This window comes from Pezoporus flaviventris, unplaced genomic scaffold (assembly GCF_033815535.1).
Source record: "Pezoporus flaviventris isolate CSIRO_AGI_PZ_B2104156 unplaced genomic scaffold, CSIRO_AGI_Pfla_v1 ptg000066l, whole genome shotgun sequence".
Taxonomy (NCBI): domain Eukaryota; kingdom Metazoa; phylum Chordata; class Aves; order Psittaciformes; family Psittacidae; genus Pezoporus; species Pezoporus flaviventris.
In genome coordinates, this window is record NW_026892614.1 from 6,669,237 (window position 1) to 6,689,445 (window position 20,209).

Here is a 20,209-nt window from a genome sequence, read left to right on the forward strand (position 1 = left end):
TGCGGCCCGGCATCGAACAGGGCGCGCGGCCCACCGGGTGCTTTCGGTGACGTAGGAGGCGATTGTGGTGTGGCCGGGCAGGCGTTCGGCTGGCCGAGGCCTTTGTACCCACCGCAGCCGCTGCGGGAGATGCCGCCGCCCTCATCTGCACGTACGGGGGACAAGCGGGCTGGGGTGGGAGGCCAGGGGGGAGCGGCGCGGGGAGAATAAGGCGGAGGAGACCGAGGGGGCGGAGGCGACCCCCGGCTGCCCGCCTTGCTTCCTTCCCCCGTGCCGGTAGGTACCGGGCGCCCCTGAGGCGGCTAGGCCGCTGGCGCAGCGCGGGCCGGCGGAGCCCCTGGGCGGGCCCGGCTGTCGTCGCGTTTCCCCTTATGTAAGTGACCCCAGGGGCCGCGGCGCTGTGCCCCGCTAAACGTGGCCCCCCTGCGGAGGGAGAGGCAGGGGGAGGCCAGCGGCACGGCCTGGGCAACGCACATGGGAGGCGGCGGCGTGCGAGCCTCTGAAGGCGGGAGGCGGCCGGCATAGGCTGGGGGCGTGCGAGATGCGATTGCCGGCGGGAGTGTTCTCTCCGCCCGTTCACCTCCCGCAGGGCCTTCGGTCACTTTTTGGAGGGTTTTCCTTTCTAATAATATTCTCGGTTTAGTCCCTCCTGTCGGTGTCCTTTGGAGGAGGAGGCGGGAAATTCACTGTCTGCGGCTGTCGCGGGAAAAGGGCTGGGTTTAATCGGGAGAGCACAGCTTTACAGGAATGCAGCGCAATTTGCGGGGGTCTCTTGGTCTTTGCTTGCATTGCGCAGCAAAGTTGCCGACTGAAGCAAAAGCTATTTTTTCCTTAATAGCCCATGACTTAAGGTCTGGAACTTCTGGTATGAGAAAGCAGCGTGGTGTGAGTCTTCCAGGTCTAATAATTGCTTCCTGATTGTGTTTGATAAAATGATGAGCAGTGTAGGGAGTTAATTCTGTTCGGAATGCTGAACCCTGCTTGGGGTGCGTGTTCAGGTGTGGTAGTTCAGGTGCCTTGTTCAACTTGGATCAGTCTTGGCTGGCAGCTGTCACATGTGTTTGGGCACACAGTACTGTCTCCGTTCTGCTGAGGACAGCTCCTGCTTCACTTAGTGCATTGTCTTCCTGCATTGACTTGCTTGAAGTTTGCATTTTTAAGACATTGTAATGAACTTACTCAGACTTTTCTTAGTTTTATGTGTTCTCCCTAGTAAGCTGATGGATATAGTTTTAGAGAAATAATGGTGATTAGTCTTTTCTGGTGTGGAGCTGTTTTACTTATGTGGTGGAGACAACTCCTGAATGCAAGTATAGTAATGTTAGAGAATAACCACTGCAGGTAGCTGGGTGAACTGGCTCTTGTGTCAAATTCTAGTCTGTGTGGGGTTTGACTGATTTTTCAGTTAAAGGAAAATCAAACCTACGATCTGCCTCTTATATGGGATCTTAGCTGTTGGGTAGAGAGCTGAAATTCTTATCCTCTGCTGTAGATTAATGCTTCTTGGAGAGCTTGTGGAACATGTGCACAAACTCTGCAGGAGCTGCACTTGAGTGAAATAAGCCTGTTTTTAGAATTCCAGTATGTCTATGCTCTGCAAGTGGCTTTTTAGACTAAAATTTAGCTTTTGGACTTAAGGTTTTGCTTAACACACTGGGGGGAGGTCTTCTGCCTAAGGTGGAACAGTGATACTCACTAAATCACCTGCTGACTTACTCACTAAATCCTCTTTCTGCAGGAGTGAAATACGGCAGAACACAAATTCACTGGCCCTGACTACTGATGTGCAGGAAGTGTCTTTTCCACCTACTGCTCCTCCAATGCTTGTGAGTTGTTTCCTGCTTTCCTGGTGAAAATGTCATTGAACTGGTAATGAATGGGAATTCAGAAAATTCTGTGATGCTTTTACCATCCCTTGGCTGTTTATTCAACAAAGGGGATGCTGTTTTCCTCGGAACTTTGTTTTTCTTCCTCTTGTGCAAGAAGGAGTTAGAAATTGACTGTGTTTTGGGTGGTGTCTCTCCTTAAAAGTGAAGGGGTCCTTAGCTCTCCGTGCAAACTAAATGTATAGTTTCAGATGTGTATCAGCTAGCATAGCAGCTTAACTGCCACAAAATGGAGATAGACATTCCTTCTTCTTCCCAATGCATTGTTCTGCCTCCTTCTGTTATGCTTGCTAGTTCTCTCTGCAAGCCAGTTTGACTCTTTAACCTAGTGGAAAACTGTCCGCTTCTCTGGATTAGTTTCCTCTCTGCTTTGTGGGCTACCTTTGCTTATGAAGTGCTCTAAAAAGTATTCAAGTCAGTGCAAGGTTAGGCACAAGAGTACAGTAGTAGAACAAAGGAGCAGATGGAGAAGGGAGGTAGCAGCAGGGTCTTTCTTTTAGTGACAGTGAAGTCAGTACGTTTTGTGAAGTATTATCTTCAGCTGTGATAGACAGTGTTTTTAGCTTTTCCTTCAGTAAGCCCATAAAGTTGTTGGCCTTTGAAACTAGTTTTCACGCACTGCTTTCAGTCAGAACTGACATCCCAGGACTCTTGGCTATGTGTGGTTCTGCTTGAACATGTAGCTTCACCCTTTAAATTTTATTTTTTTTTTTACCCTAGAGCTGTTTCACACAAAAATCTATCACCACTGTCATCAGTCTGTGACTTGTGGCATGTTCCTTTCTTTGGAAATAGTTCATGATGTTTGGAAGTCATATGTATCAAGGCTGAAGAATGGCAGTTTTGGCAACTTTTGCACAGAGCAGTTTGGTTTAGGACGCAGGTGAGAGGTTTAAAATGGGATTCTCGTTTACTCCTGGACGTGGAGTAAGCCTGTGGTGTATTTGCATTAATTGGTTTCTAACAGATAGAATTAGGGATGTGAATGTTGTCACTGTCGCTGTTTTCAAAGAGGACAATAATGCAGTTAGTGTTGGATATATCTCTTAAAACAGAAACTTCATGCCTTTATAATCTAGCTCTTTTTTCCTGCTGTCTGATTTCTCAGTAGTCCTTGGTTTAACTTAGTAGAATGTTGTGGTTTAAATTCTGACATGAAACTCTGAAACTTTAAACTGCTGAACCCAGGATGTAGAGTGATGCAAGTAAAACATCCTAATAACCAAATAACTGTATGTTGTTCATAATTTATTATGAAGTTTATTGCCCTTGTTCCATACAGTCAAGCCAGGTGCCTAGAAAAAAATGACATTGGCTTACTAGAAGAAACCTCAGTATGCCTGATGATCTGTATCATTTTCATATGCAGTTAACAACTGTTGCATGATTAAATTTAAAGTGAGTGCTCCAGGTGTTTGAGTGTTACTTACTTGATGGTATTTACTGTGGTACTGGATTGATAAGCACACTTGATGCGTGCTGTAGACAGGACTACACAGTGTCAAGTTGTGAGCTTTCCACCAGAGAAGAAGAATTTGATTTGATGGGGAGTTTGTGGTGGTGACTGATTTGTTTTCAAATTCAGATCTCCCCAGTAGTGTAGCTTAAAATTTTATTTCCAGTTTGGCCACATAAAGTTGTGTGTTCTTGGCTCGTGCAGGTATTTAGTGGCGAAGGCAGGGTGACTCAGGGTGACTCATGAAGAACATGCAGTTGAGAAGCTTTCTTGAATGCTATTTCCTGCTGTACTGGAAGATACTTGTTCCCTCTTCGGTATGCTCTGGGGGCTGCCCAGCTGGAAAGCACCTTGACAAAAAAGACACTGGGTGTTCTGGTGGACCCTGAATAGACCGTGAGCCAGCAACGTGCCCCTGTAGCCAAAGGGCTTTCTGGTATCCTGGGCTGCATGAGGAGGAGTGTTGTCTGTTCGACATTTTAATTAGAGATCTGGGTGATCGGGCAGTGCACCCTCAGTAAGAAGTGTGACCCTGAAGCAAACAAGGCTTACAATACCCTGGGCCACAAGAGGAGGCACAGCTGGTGAGGCCGTGCCTTGAGTGCTGTGTCCAGGTATGGGCTCCCCAGAGATAGGGGGAGATAGGCAAGAGATAGGGAGGCACTGGAGAGAATGCAGCAAAGTGGTGGTTGGAGGGATTGGAGCACCTCTTTTGTGAGGCGAGGTTGGGACAGCTGGCAGTGTTCAGCCTGCAGAAGAGAAGGCTCAGGGTGGATCTTGCCAATGCATATCAATACCTGAAAGGAGAGGGTTTAGAAGATGGTGCCAGGCACTTTGCAGTGGTGCTGAGTGGCAGGACCGGAGGCACTGGGCACAAACTTGTTAACCAGCTCAGTATATCAGTATACATTTATATTTGGTCTTATGGGTTTCTCATAAAACGCGTTCATTAAATCATTACAATTAAATTAAGGTGGAATGCTGGTCAAATTGTGGTTCTTTTTACTCACTGGAGCCCCTGGATGCCATGCAAATATTCACCCTGCTGTCACTTTGAAATGATGACAAGTATCAAAAAGCCAACCCAACAAAGCTACTGTTGGCTAAGCTGTCTCACTTGGAACTTGATCTGTGCTAGTTGTGAAAGCTGGCAGAGTGGTCAGGTGGGCTGGCCTCAGCAGCATCCTGCAGTGCTGGCATAGCCATTGGCAACATTCTTTTTCCAATGTTGACTTGTGCTTAGTACAGGACCCTGACTTCTGCTTCCCAAGCTTTACATGCTTCTTCTTTTCATGCTTGAAGAAGATGCTGGAATGTACTTTATATAAATAGAGTGCTTGTGACTTGAAACGTATAGTAGATTCCAGTAACCAGACTTTAGAGCATAATCATAAAATGGTTTGGGTTGGAAAGGACCTTAAAATCATCTAGTTCGAATCCCCTTGCTATGGACAGGGATGCCTCACACTGGACCATGTCACCCAAGGCTCTGTCCAGCTTGGCCTTGAGCACTGCCAGAGACGGGCATTCAAAACTTCTTTGGGCAGCCTGTTCCAGTGCCTCTCCACCCTCACAGTAAAGAACTGCTTCCTAATATCTAAGCTGAACTTCACCTGTTTAAGTTTAAACTCATTACCCCTTGTCCTGTTGCTCCAGTCCCCGATGAAAAGTCCCTCTCCAACACCCTTTTAGGCCCCCCCTTCAGGTACTGGAAGGCTCTTACGAGGTCTTCACGCAGCCTTCTCTTCTCCAGGGTGAACAGCCCCAGCTTCTTCAGGCTGTCTTCATATGGGAGGTATAAGGCCCCTTTATCATCCTCATGGCCCTCCTTTGGACTTGCTCCAATAGTTCCATGTCCTTCTGATGTTGAGGACATAATCTTCCTCCAAAGAAGTAACAACTAATATAAACAGTGTTTCTTTATGAACATTTCCGTTAAGTAATTTTGTGTTGCTCTCAGAGTCTAGTCTTCACAACTAGCTATAAGGGAAACGGGTTATTAGTGCATGCTGCAAGAAACAGTCATAAAACTTCATTTGCAGGAGAACAGGTACGGTACCGTTGAAGCAGCAGGCTTTGTGTGTACGTTTAAGTGGTTGGTTGTACTGGCTAGTAGCGTAGGGTAAGGGCTCTGTTTGATGCTAGAGTTGGTCAGCATGTGTGTAATGGATTTAAGTCTAGAAAAATATCAGTATTTTGAAGTGCTTTACTACGTTCCCATCGTAAGTAATGATTGATGAGCTATGAATCCTTATGTGTTGCTTGTAATGTGAAAATACCAATGGGATGTTTTTGAATGTGAATACCAGAGAGATTTGAAATTATCTCTGGTACCTTCCACTGCTTACCTCTGCACAGCCTCATTGTTCTGAAGTCTGTATTGCTTATGATGTGGAAATATCAACAGCACATTTTCTAGAGGAGTTTTGGGGAATGGAGGTAGTGAAGAACTTAGTGTTCCTTAATGGTCAAACTGAACATGCAAAAGTCATTAAGACATAAATGATAACATGAAATCTACTAGAAGACAAATGACAAGAAACAACAAAGCATAAAATCAAGGAAAAGGACAAATGGAAACTTGCACCTCTTCCTGAGAAGCTTTTTAAAAGATAATTTTTCTCAGGTTGCCCCTCACAAACCCATGTGAGCAGATTTGAACTTGAACTCAGTGTATTGTATTTTTTCTGTTACTTCTCTTGTCAAGACTTGCGCATCACTATTTGTTGGTGATCTCACAGGTGTCAGAAAAGCAAAAGATTCTGCTTGTGCTCTGCTGAGAGATCAAAGGCTGTCCTGATTGCCATTTTTGTAAGGAGAAGAGCTTCAGGCAACTCACAGGAGATTTTTCCCTGCATGCTGATGAAACTTTTGTTAATCTCAAAAATACTGATTGCTGACATGAGTGTGGTTTTGCATGTTTTTCTTTACAGTGAAGAATGCGAGACCTAAGGGCTCGAGCAACGAGCAGTCTGCTGCGGTTTCCAGAGGTGACTATTCAGGCACTTGGGGAAGATGAGATAAGCCTGGACTCTGTGCTGTGTGGGAAGTTTTCTGGAGGTGAGCGTTTTCCTTTAGATTTGATCTTGTAGAAAGTGCTTCTTGCCTGGAGGTTGCCTGAAAGCATAGGGTTGTAGCATCAACTGTGTCTGGTTGGTGCTGTTATGATGCATCAGGTTCCAGAAGGACAAAAAGCATGTTTCAGGAGTTAGAAATGCTAATGTTAAATCATTAATACGGTTAAACTTTAAAATGGCAACAGGCTGCAGTGCCTGTTTTAAGCTCCAAATCCCTGGCCAGAGCACCGTGTATCAATGAAATTAATAAAGTAGAAATGAATTGATTTAGATTTGTTATATTTGAAATAGGCATTAAGACTTGTATTCGTGTGTGTATTTTGATGATTTCTAGCAAGGCCAAGCTGAATGTGGTACAAAGGCTATAGATCAATATGTCACTATATCCCAATCAGAATTCTTCATTGCAGGAATGACAAATGCAAATAATAAGGTTGTTAATTCTAAGATGTATTGCTTGAGGAGTTCAATGGGTGATTTTAAATACTTGACCAGCATTGGGTAAGTTACTTTTCCTTTGTTAGGTCCATATCTTGAAGGACAGGGGCAGTGACGGTGACTTTTCAGTTGTTCTTCCAGTCTTCTGTTGGAGATTTGATTTTATCAGCTTTCTTTCCTCTTCCAGGGAGAAATGTCCAGGCCTGGTTGGCGTGTGGTCCTCAGCTTGAGGTGGTGAACTCTGTGACAGGAGAGCGGCTCTCTGCTTATCGTTTTGGTGGAGTAAATGAACAGTCCCCCACTGTCCGTGTCGTAAAGGAGTTTTCCTGGCAGAAGAGAACTGGACTGCTGGTTGGGTTGGAAGAAGCAGAGGGAAGTGTGCTCTGTCTGTACGACCTTGCAATATCAAGAGTGGTTAAAGCAGTTGTTCTTCCAGGAAGGGTACGTACTTTTTAATCAGAAAAACAAAGCTTTTAAGTTGCTAGGTGCTGCATAACCATGTCTTAAGAAAAGACTTGGAGTGTCTCTTTGTAGGAGGTGTTTTTACTGTATTATGTTAACATATTGTCACTTTAGAGTATCCAGTCAAACAGAGCCTTAATGTAAGATCTTAGCAGTAGCATTATCTTTTGAGTTTACTGTTACTAAAAAAGTTTTCTTGGATTATTGTAGACCGCACAGTTACCTAATTCTCCACTTCCACATACGGGCATTTTCTTAAAGTAAACAAGAATCAGCATAAGAGAATTAAGGTTCACCATAGTTTTGATCTTAGAATCTCAACAAAGAAATACTCTTGCTCAGCTTTCTGTAACGTGATTTAGGTTAACTTGCTAGAATCCATTTGGAGTTTTATTTGTAATGCTGCAGAGTGATTACTAGTAGGAAGCATGGTGTCCCTCAGGGATTGGTGTTGCGACTGGTCTTGTTCAACATATTTGTTGGTGACATGGACAGTGGGATTGAGTGCGCCCTCAGCAAGTTTGCCAATGACACCAAGCTGTGTGGTTCGGTTGATACCCTGGAGGGAAGGAATGCCACCCAGAGGGACCTCGACACGCTTGTGAGGTGGCCTGAGAACAGCCTCATGAAGTTTAACCATGCCAAGTGCAAGGTCCTATACCTGGGTCAGAGCAATCCCAGGCGCAGCTACAGGTTGGGCAGAGAAGAGATTCAGAGCAGCCCTGCGGAGGAGGGCTTGGGGGTGTTGATTGATGAGAAAATGAACATGAGCTGGCAGTGTGCTCTTGCAGCCCAGAAAGCCAACCGTATCCTGGGCTACATCAAGAGGAGCGTGACCAGCAGGTCAAAGGAAGTGATCCTGCCCCTCTACTCTGCTCTTGTGAGACCTCACTTGTGTACAGTTCTGGTGTCCTCAACATAAAAAGGACATGGAACTGTTGGAACAAGTCCAGAGAATGGCCATGAGGACGATCAGGGGACTGGAGCACCTCCCATATGAAGAGAGGCTGAGAAAGTTGGGGCTGTTCAGCCCTTAGAAGACAAGGCTGCGTGGAGACCTCATAGCAGCTTTCCAGTATCTGAAGGGGGCCTATAGGGATGCTGGGGAGGGACTTTTCATTAGAGACTGTAGTGATAGGACAAGGGGTAACGGGTTAAAACTTAAACAGGGCAAGTTTAGATTGGATATAAGGAAGAAGTTGTTTCCTGTGAGGGGGGTGAGGCACTGGAATAGGTTGCCCAGGGAGGTTGTGAATGCTCCATCCCTGGCAGTGTTCAAGGCCAGGTTGGACAGAGCCTTGGGTGAGATGGTTTAGTGTGAGGTGTCCCTGGCCTTGGCAGTGGGGGTTGGAACTAGGTGATCTTAAGGTCCTTTCCAACCCTAACTATCCTGTGTTTCTAAGTTTTATTTCTGAAATCTAAGTAAGCTGGGAATCGGAAAATAAAAGGTTTAGAAGGATCATGTCACATACCGAATCTGTGTCTACGGAAGTGGTTCGAAATAGAATGTCATTCTAACTACTGGTTGTATTAGTGACTTCTATACCATAAGAAATGAGAATATATGAAGCAGCCATGGGGGGAAATGTTGGCTGATGTCTGATGGAGGTTATGAGTTTTGAAAAAAAGCCAAAACTTACTTGAATTTTTGCTCTTGTGCCCTGGATGCTCTTGACTACATTTGGTCTGTTGCTTTCAATTTGATTCCTATCTTTTTGCTATTAGATTAGTTAGATCAGCTTTGCCAGGACACAGGTGTTGCTAGTTGGACTGTTAACTTCCAAGTTGTGGATGCGAATAAGGGTAAGGGAAACCAAGGAGATAAATCTTGTGCTTGGCCATTGTCCACGTGGTTTTAATGTATTCTGTAATTCATACTTCCAAATTATACATTGCATAATATGTTTTTAATCTGCTTGTTTCTTTGATTTCCTGACATTATTTGTAAAGGTAAAATGCAGATCTGCTACTAACATTGCTTTCTACAGTTTATATCATTGCTGGTTTAAGGCTTTAATGAGTACCTTAGTTTCTAGACTGTTTGCTGTGTTGGTTTATCTGTGCGGATATTAAGTTGTACAGGTTTATGCTAACTCTAGAGCAACTCTTGTCCAAGGTGTGAAGCCATTAGTGTGTTAATGCAGCATTTTTATAGTGTCTGTATGACTGCCATTTAACATAACAGTATATGTGTAGTCATTCAGAGAGCAAGGGCATGAGTTAAGAAAACCAAACTCACAAACTTGAAAAATTTTGTCAAAATTCATTCTTTTTTTGGCGGGAGCAACTCTCATTGCCCCCTAGATATCCATGTGAAATGCAGCAGAAAAGGGAAAGTATTAGTGGAGTATTCTTTGAATTGGATTCTAGTAAAGGCAAATATGGGTTAAAAACATGACTTATATTAAGTAGGTTTATAGTGGTTGTATGTTTCACAACTATTGAATAGTATTTTCATGAGTTATCCTGGTTTGTGTGAGGCAGAAGAGTAGCATTCAGATTCAGTGAGCTGAGAAAAGTTTTCTTTGTTAATTCCCAGAATGAGTTGGCTGTAGTCTAGGAGAATATGAAAAAGCAGTGCATAGCACAGTAGAAAAATATGCAGTTTCAGGAGCTTCTCTGTGGAAAATTTAAGTGTTAAAACCAGGAAACATTTTTGGAAGACTGTGCAAAAATGGAAGATTTGTTTGGAGCCAGTTGTACAATGAAAAAAATCGAAAAAGAAGGAACACTTGAACTTGGCTAATTCTGTCGCAAGATATTTATGCAATATTTCTGGTTTCCTCACAACTGTCATCAAGATTTGGAGCAGCAAGAATTTCAATAATTGAAACACTTTTGATTGTCCTTTTAGTAGCAGGGAAGATTGGAAACTGCATTTTGATTTATAGGGAATCTGAAACTAAAAGTTGTTTAAATTTCCATAGGTACTTCTAAGATAGAATTGTTGTAACCACAATTAAAGACAAATTCTGTAGTAGATTGCAGGGCAGTGTAGTCGTAACAAGTGCTTGATAAGGGAGAGGAGAAAACATTGGGGCTTAGGGGTTTGGTTATTTTTCCCCAGCTCTGCAGGTAAAAAACCTTGGACTCCCTTGTGCTGTTCATTTCTTTGTTTTATTTTCATATGAAACTCTCTTGTTGTATAGCTTCCGGTTTTCATTATGCTGCATTTGTAAGCAGGCTAAACGGTAGTCTGTGTTCTTTTGTTGTGTACCTTTAACCACAGGAATCTTTGTGTGCTTGTATCCCCGCTGTAGCAGTCAGTATTTTCCCCGGGGTGGGTTGAAGGTGCTGAAAGGTCTGTCATCACCTTGAAATAAAGTTGCTCACAGGCTGGTTCGTATGTTCAAGAGAGGTGTGCTGTTCTTCCTCAGTTGGAGTTATGTCTTTATCTATCAAGCTGCTGTTCTTTTTGCCACTGTTCTCAAATTTTGGTTAATATTCCTAAAAGTGCTGGTGTACATTTAAAACTTTGTTTTACTGTGTCTGGATGTTGTTTTTATTCTGAATGAGGACTAGTGTAAATGTGACTAAGCTACTGTCTTCTTTCAGCCCCTTCTAAAAACGTAAACACGTTTAATCCTCATAGGATTGGTGTGTCTATGATGCCACTTAACTGCTGCCTGATCTGACTGACAGCTGTGATTTATCCTAGTAGCTGTTGGCAGAGGCGGTATCAACTGAGTCGCAGTGCTGATGGGCTGTGAGCAATGGGAGAACTAGATTTTGTTTTAAGTCCCTTACATATGATAGTTTCTTGCACGTAACTGTTTTTCTGTGTCTTCTTAATTATTTCTAAGTAGGAAATGGAAATTGGTAAGCTGTAGTAACAGAATGCACCAGTTAAGTGGAAATTAATTCAGTTAAATAAGTCTAGTAAATGGAAGGCAGGAGCACATTTTTGCACAGTTGTTTTGTTGGGGGGTTTTTTTGTTTGTTTGGTTTTTTCTTTCTTGTTTTTTCATGATATAATTGGAAACAATGCTTTGTCTTTAAGTCATTGTTTCTGATGTGCTAATTCTGGCTTCACTTGGAAGTGGTATCGCTGTAGCTTGTCAAATTGCTTACATATTCCCTTGTTGTTTTCCTGTAGGTAACGGCTATAGAACCCATAACTAATGACGGTGGAGCCAGTGTGAGCACTCGGCATCTGCATCAGAGTCTGCGATGGCTCTTTGGAGTGGCAGTGGTGGCTACAGACGTTGGACATCTGCTTCTGGTTGACCTTTGTCTGGATGATTTATCTTGCAGTCAGAATGAAATAGAAGCATCAGGTAAGCTTGCAGTCATATAAATTGAAATAGCTTCTTCAAGAGGCCCAAACTCTTGATTTACAGAGTCCAAGAAAAATCCGTCTGGGAGGGTTACCCTTTTACTGGGTTTGAAATACGGGTGAGAATCCCGGTTGGGTCAGGCAGTTCTTATGTTATTTGAAGTTACCAATATGGAAATAGCAACAGTAAAATGAGATTACATGTGCTGTCACATCGGTGTTTAAAACACTACTGCAGTGGCTTAACACAGTCGTTTGTTTTGTGGTTTTGTGTGTGTAGATCTAGAAGTTGTCACCAGAATTCCTGCTGAAGTTCCACAAAGAAGAGAAACTGTGACGAGGGAAGGGAGACATCTCTGTTTTGAATTACAAAATCCATCAGGAACATCAATATCAACGCTGTGCTACATAAGCAGAAGCAATCAGCTTGCTGTGGGTTTTTCTGATGGCTACCTGTCGCTATGGAATATGAAAACTTTGAAGAGGGAGTAAGTAGGCCTTTACGCTCTGCCATGCCTGGAGGTTCAGGAATCTCAATTTTTTGCTTCAGGAAGTGTGTTGGTGCAAAGAGAACTTTCTGAGGAACTAAAATGTTGAATATCCTCTTGGAATGCTTAGAAATCTTCTTCTAAAACAACTACGAAGTTAATACATGGATTAAATGGACCGCCTTCTCCCCAGTGGGCTAGGGTTGTTTTACTTATTCTTCCTGTTGATGGAAGATTTGTGGGAAGCATATTCCTTTGGGTTATGTCAAGCAGTTTGGATGTGATAGCTGAGCTGATTTTTTATTTTTTTTTTTCTTTAAGTCAGTTTGTTCTATCAGGAATAATCAGTGAAACCAGGAAATGTGTGTATTTTGAAGAAACAGATTTTGGAAATTATTTTTGAGAACCAGTTTCTGGAATTGGGGCATATGTTGAAAGGCTTACCTACACAGTATGATTTTGGAGACGGAATTCTTTAAAGGGAGAAACTAGTGAGACATGAAAAATCAACAGCTGATCGTTGCATAACATTAAATTCTCTCCTACATTTCAAGCAGGACTGAAATAGGGGATTGAGCCATTGCAGTGCAGCAATGCCTGTTCATGACAGTTTGTTTGGAACGCTTGGAAATGAGAGTAAGGGACATGTGAATTCATAAGGAATAGAAGAATTAAGAGATGATCTCAAATCTACCAACGAGAAACCTCACTTGTCCACTTTAGCAAATCTGCAGTGATGCACCAGAAATTCTTGGATGTATTAATAGATGCGGGAGCAATAAATAGGTGGCCAGCATAGATTGTGAAGGTGCAAACGAGGTTCAGAAGTCTGGATGAAAGATGCTTTCCATAGTTCAAGTAAAGAAAAGAGAAACTGCTTTCTGTTTGGCACTGTTCTAAATTGATTTAGAAGCTGTGCTGCATTTTTAGTTCAATACTGAAGTAGGCTACACCAGCAGGAAGAGTCTTTTGCCTGGCAGTAATTACTTCAGCAATTGCTTCAGTAATTGTTTATGCTCCTGCTCCTCAGGTAAAGGAGGACATAAACCAGAGTTCTTGCATTGGATGGACAGTAATTTCCTCGCCTCTTGACTGTTGCATACCAAGTAGTTGCTGCTTTGTCTCACTAGTTTGAGCTGGAGGTGTGCCCTTCTGTCCTTTGGGGATAAGGACACAAGGTGCTCTGCTCAGAAAATGCTCCTACCCTTCTACAAAAAGTTAGGGCTGGTAGGCTCACCTTTTCTCTTTTTCTTTTTAAAACCTGCAGGCACCACTCTCAGCTTGAAGGAGGAAGGATTCCTGTCTATGCTGTTACTTTTCAAGAGCCCGAGAATGACCCTCGCAATTGTTGCTACTTGTGGGCTGTCCAGTCTACACAAGAAAGGTGAATAAACCCTTACTATAAGCCACTGAATTATTATGTTTTTATATATTTGTTAACATATGGTTGCTACACTTATATCAGTTAGAATCTCCTTAGCTGTGCGGGAGATTCTCTCAGTTATGGGAGGTATTAAGCTTACAATGCAGTTTTCACAGGGTTTAGCAGACATGAACAGTTCCTAGTTCTTACCTTCAGAAAAGAAGGCAGAGCAACAGTGGCTGTATTTTTGTGCTTGCATTCTTAAATGATTTCCTTTGTTTTTGATGACAGCTTCACAGTTTGTATTTCCCTCCATGGTATCAAAACACCAATAAAAGTAGTTGAGGTTGCAGATCTGGAAGACTAAACATGCTGATATAGCAGCCTTCTGTCTCTGAAGGAGGAGGTGACAGTAGTACTGATTGCCTTGACCCTGCTTCAGCATTCTTTGGAGCCTTTGTGAGCTGGTTCAGCTCACATGGCAGCAAATGATCCCTGTTCAGGAGAGAAGCCAGTGTTTTCCTGCTGGACTGGTGAATCAAATCAGGATGTGGAAGATGCAGTGTATGCAGGAGAGGGACTGGGGCTTTGGTGGGAAGGGAGAGGGAGAAAGCGCTCTCTCAGCATCACCAAGCTATGTGATCAGCTCAGCTGTTCACAGAGTTGCAGTCTTGTAAAGTTTGACTTTAAAGCAGTTTTGATCACAAACTCTTCACTGTGAAGAACTGTTTCCAAGACATTTTGGTCCCTGCAGCGTCTTAAAGCTTTCATATGGTATGGCTGGCATTTGCCGCTGAAGCTGTTAGTGTCCCCGTTTCCTCCGATCTGTATTAGTGGCTAAATGTGACCAATTGTCATGTTTTGGGAAGTGGTGTTTTTCTTTTTTACAAGAGCATGCTATTAAGGTAACTTCAGTCTAGGTCTTATGAACTAATAATGAGAACTATAGAGCAGCTTTGTAATCAAATTTCATCATTGATACCTTTTTCAGTGAAGGTGATGTTGTGAGTTTACATCTGTTGCAGTTAGCATTTGGTGACAGAAAACGCTTGGCTTCAGGACAAGTCATGTATGAGGTAAGACATGCATGTGTGTGGAAAGATAGTAACAATAGTAATTTTCTCTGAATGAGAATTAGTGAAGCTGGAGGGGCTGATGTTAAATGGTTAGAATTCAGAGCAGACAAAAAAAGGAGTCATTTTCTGAGTCTTCTTGGGCCTGGCCTTTGTGCTTTTTGACAGCCACAACAATTTTATACTGCAGCATCATGTGTTCCAACTAGAGTCACCTGCAAAGAGCCCAAATGAATACAATTGTTCAAGAGGAAATAGCCTTTAGATATAAAATTGTTCTTAATTTAAACAGCAAATTAATGATGTGTAGCTCAAGTAGACAGGGCTTTGAATACCTTCGTGTGACCAGAGTTTAGACCCAGAGAAGCTTCTTTCTGTCAGCCTTTCTTAAAATATGGTTTTACCTCTCTCTCTCTCTCTCTCTTTCTGTCTCTCTGTGTCTTTATTCACTTCTGCTCTTTGTCTTTATTTTCTTGTTTTTCTTCTAATTGTTGGGTGGGTTACTCTTAAAGCCAGCAAAATATGGAAATGCAATAAAGAGTGGCATGATTTGATCAGAAGGGTATACAATACATTTATAGAACTGGCTCCAGAGATTTTATGTTAAAAATATAGATGGGATATCATTATATCTGACATACCTTAACAGATAATGTGTCTGTATACTGTGTAAGTCTACTCCATAGTATGCGTCAAACTCCGCGAAACTCTTTTTGAGGGGAAAGTAATCTTAATTCAGAGCAAATCTTTCCTCCTGTTTTGATACTTTCTTTTGCATATTCTCAATAGTTATGAAATGAAATAGGAATGATTCTTGTATCTTGGTACTCTTGTTTTATAGGGACTGTATGTTTTTTCTTTTTTTTGCCCGAGTTTAAGTTTTGATCTTGTATTTTTTCCTTAAAGATAGGAAAGGCTCTTCCTCATATGGAATTCTAACTTTTGAATAGATACAGTCTTGGTGCTGGGAAATGGTGATGTTTCCTTAAAAGGTATTCTCTGTCATGGGGACAAAGTAGACAACTGATCGAATGTGTTCAAAGTATGGATGTCATGTCTTTATCTTTGTTGTTGTGCAGCTTTTTAATGACATAAATACAGTGCTCTAAAGCAACAGAGCACCCTGATTCGGATTTTCAATTTTAAAAGATTTTCATTATAGTTAACTGCTGCAGGTCTTTTTAGTGCTCTATGCACTTTGGCCGGTTGATAGGAGAAACTGTCTTCAATCTTTCTCTCATTTTACTGTTGAACTCCTGTGTTTTATCCTTTAGAAGTTCCTTTTTAGCTGCAGTCTTTGCAGTGGCTAAGACGATACCTTGTGCTGTATGCTGCTTTGGAGAAAAAGCAGTTGTCTGTATCCATTCTTCTCATGGCTACTTCGTTTTGTCTCAACCTTTAAAGTTTTAACATGGGACCTTTAACTATTCGGCAGTTCTTTGTCTTGGTCTCCTTATTTTCCTGAAGCAGATTAAGCGAATGTCAGTTTTTATCTCTGTGAGTCAAATGTTTCATCAGCCTTTGAGAACGGGTTTTCTAGACATTTCAGCAGACAGGCTATAAAAAGCACCCAATGTGATTAAGTAATGTTCCTGTGTTTGTGGCTTGAGAAAGCCGTGGTGTAGTTCATGGAAGACTTTTAATCCTCTGCAGACTATGCAGCCAGTAACACGTTCACAGGCTTTTAAGAGGTGTCAGGCACCTGAGTCTGGATTAGAGGTGTTTTTCTCCTGTGCTGTTTCTGCTTCCCTGTGATGAAATGTGGTAGAAGATTGAAACAGGAGCTAATCTGTCAAAGTAGTCAAAGGACAAACTAAATAGCTGGACCTTCTGGGGAGAAAAGACAGGTTCTTCAACTAGGTTTCAGATGGGCCACGTACACATATAGCTTCATACCAAGACCTGGTAACACCTACTGCCAAAGAAAGCCATCAAAACCACCCCCCACCCCTTGTCCCCCACCAAAGATGCATTAAGGCAGGATCTGTGCTTTACAGTGGACACTGTTAGTCTCAGAATATTTCCTTGTAGTCGTAGGTTGCTCAGTACTACATGGCTGACTGTCTACATGGCAGTCTGAGTCAAGTTTCTTGTACATCTTCAGCAGCAGAAAATTTGAGAGTCGTTCCCCTTTACCAGGCCAAGTCTGAGTACATGAGCAGTAAACTCTTGATCCTTGTCCATTGAATAGAACTCCTAAGAGCTTGAAAGACTTGTCTACTACAGCAGTGCTTTACGTTCCAGGAATCAGAGTTGAGGCTATGCAACAGTGCATCTTGGACTTTGTATCATGGTAAAAAGACACTAAGAGGACTTTTGGAAAATGTGACAGTGTTTTTGTAGATGTGTGTCAAGCTTGTGTCTCGATTGCCTTCAAGGCTGGTGCAAGTCTGCTCAAGTAATTAAACATAAAGGTATGCTTTCAAAGATCTTTTTTATACTGTCTCAGCAGTTGCTAAATCTGGTGCATCAAATCATGGAGCACATCTTTACCTTGGTCCTACACAATAATTGTGGATTGGCAGAGCGTACAGTCTCTACTTTCATACCAGAGTCTGACCAGTGCATCTCATTTGGAAACTGTCTTCATATTTTCCTGGTTGATAAAGTCATTCTCTAGTATCTTCCATACAGTGGAGTTCCTTACCTTAGATTAAGTTAAGATTAAACTTAATTTAGATTAAAAATTAAGATTTTTCCATGGAGTGGAAAACTTAAAGTATCCTGGTTTGCTTCTGGAGTTGTCTTAGGCAGGACTGTGTGCTATTATTTTTCCCTTCTCCTCTGCACCAACTTTGTGGGGGACTGATTCTTCCTATATGAATCAAAGTTGAAATTTCTAGTTGTTAAAATGAATCTCTGACAGATTTATGGAGTTTTATTACTTTATCTGATGAAACTGGTTTTAGTGATTATTCATTCTACAATAAAAAATGAGAATCTCTGCTTAGGCTTTACGCTAACTTTTCAAAGAGGTGGTTTTGATATTTGTTATCTACTCTGCACGTGTCTGTTACTTCCAAAGTTTGAATGGAATGTGTGTGCTTCAGAGCAAAGTGTAGTTTGGGAAATGCTAAATTATGAAAATGTAAAAAGCCTTTACAGCCAATCATGCCCATTACATGCACCCTTTCACGTGTCAGATGTAGTTTTTGTTATCAGAATTAAGCTCAATGTAATATAGATACTGTATTAGAAATACACATTTTTTCCTATTTAAGTATAACATACAGGTTTTTAATCTCAAAATGACCATTTATTTATTCTATTTTACCCCAGGGTTTGGAATACTGTGATGAAAGGTACAGTTTAGAGCTCACGGGTGGAGTCTTTCCCTTCAGAGGGCAGACCAGCAATACTAAGCTACTCAGCTGTCAGACCGTGGAAAAATTTCGCAACCATGTTGACAGAGAGGATAGTGTTAATGAAGGTTTGTTCTGATGTCTGTGTTTGCTTACTGTAAAAGAAAGGTTTTAGGAATCTAAGCAGTGAATGCCGTTCTGTGTGCAAGTATTGAGTATCCATAGTGACTAGCTTCTTAGGCTTATTGAGAAAGAAAACTTGTCATATGAGGCTTAGCTCCTGGAGAAAATATGGAGGTTTCTTTATGCTTGCTCTTATGCTGTAGCAATGTGTGATGGGGTCATCTGTGTAATGCTGGTTAGTTCTTTTATTCTTCCAGCTGTTGTCTTTGAACAATCAGATGATTCAACAAACAACACTCTCCTGCCCCCCCCCCCCCCCCCCCCCCCCCCAAAAAAAACCAAACCAACCTGAAGCCCAACAAATGAAAACAACAATAAAAAGTGATGTGAGGAGGCATGGAGAAACACTTGTAATTTTTCTGGTCGTTTCTAATTAGCTTTTATTTAGAACCTGCTCAATTTAAGTTGTAGGTTCTGTTGTGTGTTGAAGCCATCAGTGAAGCTGTCCTCTGAATCATGAATTGATAACTTCAAAGCCAGTCTCAGCAGCTTACAAAACTGAAACAGCAAAGAAGTACACAATGGAACACAGTAACGTGTTTGAGGATCCCTGAACAGTAATGATGATGAATTTAACAGAGAGCAGAGAAATATTTTCCCAAACAGTCAGGATCTTTTCTCTGTTAGTGTAAATGATATACACATGCTTTGCTTCCATCTGGAGAATGCATTCTCCCTAGAGAAGACAGACCATGCCACTTCTTGAGAAAATTGGAGTGTAACACTGTCTGTGTTTGAAATTAAAGCGTTTATTCCAGTTTCCCCTTTCTTGGGTTTTGTTCTTTTATTTATTTCTTTTGTGTGATAATTTTGGTTTTTGATTCTGAGTGTACTCAATTTCTTGTCTTTTGTAGTAGTGTCTCCCGACACCAGCGTATCCATCTTCAGTTGGCAAGTGAATACCTATGGCCAGGCAAAACCATCTACCTATTTGGGTGTGTTTGACATTAATCGCTGGTACCATGCTCAAATGCCAGATTCACTAAGGTAGATTTTTATGTAGTGCTTTTCAGTATCCCAACAAATAATTCATTGGAAAGTCAGTGTTTCACTTACACGCTTGTTTCCTTTAAGGCCAGAAGAATTCCTTCACGATTGCCCCTACTTTGCCTTGTGGTCACTGGATTCTGTGATAAACATGACTTCTCCAAACCTCATTTTGGATATTGTGGTACATGAGCGGAGTCTAAGTCGGGGAGTTCCTCCTTCTTATCCACCACCTGAGCAGTATTTTAATCCAAGCACCTATAATTTTGGTAGGTATTTCCCTGATTTTGATAGTGATAAGCTAAAATAGAGGTCAGATGCCACTTACTGGTTCTTTTGTTTGTTGTTGGTGGCTCAAAAAGCAAAGCAGAGAACACCAAATCCCCACCAACCCAATAACTAGCACTACTCAATACCTTGATAGTTATGCTGTCCTAACAAGGTATTGAATATTGTGAAACATCTCTGGCAGTCTGCTGAGTTTTGGGGTTTGTTGCTTTTGTAAAGTAGTAGTCTGGGAAGTGGTGATGGTCACCAAATGAAATGAATTTGAGCTGAAGCTCCAAGCACAGCACCTTAATAGCACCAGAGATAAAATTGCTACAGGCGGTAATTAAATAGTAGAAAAAGCTTGTAAGTGATCTGATGAAGCAAATGGGTGCTCAGTTCTATCTTTCCAGGTACTGCTATTTATAACATGCAAACTGCTCATAACAGCAGGCTATCAAACATTCCTTGTTTCTGCAGATGGTACGTGCTTGCTGAAGTCTGGAGTTGTTCATATGACCTGCACCGGCTTCCAGAAGGAGGTGACCTTTTCCTGCATCTTTATTGAGATGTACCTTTCCTAGGTTTTCCAGTGCACTGCTTTCAGTGCCAGAGACCACTTTATGCTCATCCTGCCCATCCACATGTGTCATTGCAAGTGTATCGTGCCATGGCAATGTTTTTGGTCCTCTCTTGGGACTGTAAAACTACAGTTGCCACCTGTTGAGGCACGAGCAGGGATTGAATGTCTGGAAAGGAACACAGCATTGCTTGAGAAGCAAGAACGAAAATGTGGAAGTCAGGAAACATGGTTACCTTTTTATTACCCATCTACCAAAGTGCCAATCTTGAGATTGGGTTTTGATGTCTGAGTACCTTGAAAAAGGAGGACAGAATGGAGAAAATAAAAAATGATTTAACTCCTTAAGAAGAAATCAATGTTTTGTCTCG

General features: G+C 42.0%; 1 protein-coding gene across 7 annotated transcripts in view; it reads left to right on the plus strand.

Moving 5' to 3' along the window:
* Nucleotides 1–20,209, plus strand: part of AHCTF1 (AT-hook containing transcription factor 1) — a 43,895-nt gene that overhangs the window by 161 nt on the left and 23,525 nt on the right. Inside the window, exons 1-13 of one of the 7 annotated variants that reach the window (XM_061471107.1) lie at nucleotides 1–151; nucleotides 1,739–1,826; nucleotides 6,084–6,172; nucleotides 6,276–6,402; nucleotides 7,045–7,298; nucleotides 11,416–11,596; nucleotides 11,876–12,083; nucleotides 13,351–13,467; nucleotides 14,438–14,522; nucleotides 17,799–17,949; nucleotides 18,859–18,991; nucleotides 19,079–19,260; nucleotides 19,739–19,800. In XM_061471107.1, coding sequence (XP_061327091.1) covers nucleotides 6,282–6,402; nucleotides 7,045–7,298; nucleotides 11,416–11,596; nucleotides 11,876–12,083; nucleotides 13,351–13,467; nucleotides 14,438–14,522; nucleotides 17,799–17,949; nucleotides 18,859–18,991; nucleotides 19,079–19,260; nucleotides 19,739–19,800 — 1,494 coding nt within the window. In that variant the 5' untranslated portion in view covers nucleotides 1–151; nucleotides 1,739–1,826; nucleotides 6,084–6,172; nucleotides 6,276–6,281. The other 6 variants (XM_061471108.1, XM_061471110.1, XM_061471109.1 and 3 more) reach the window with 6 other exon arrangements.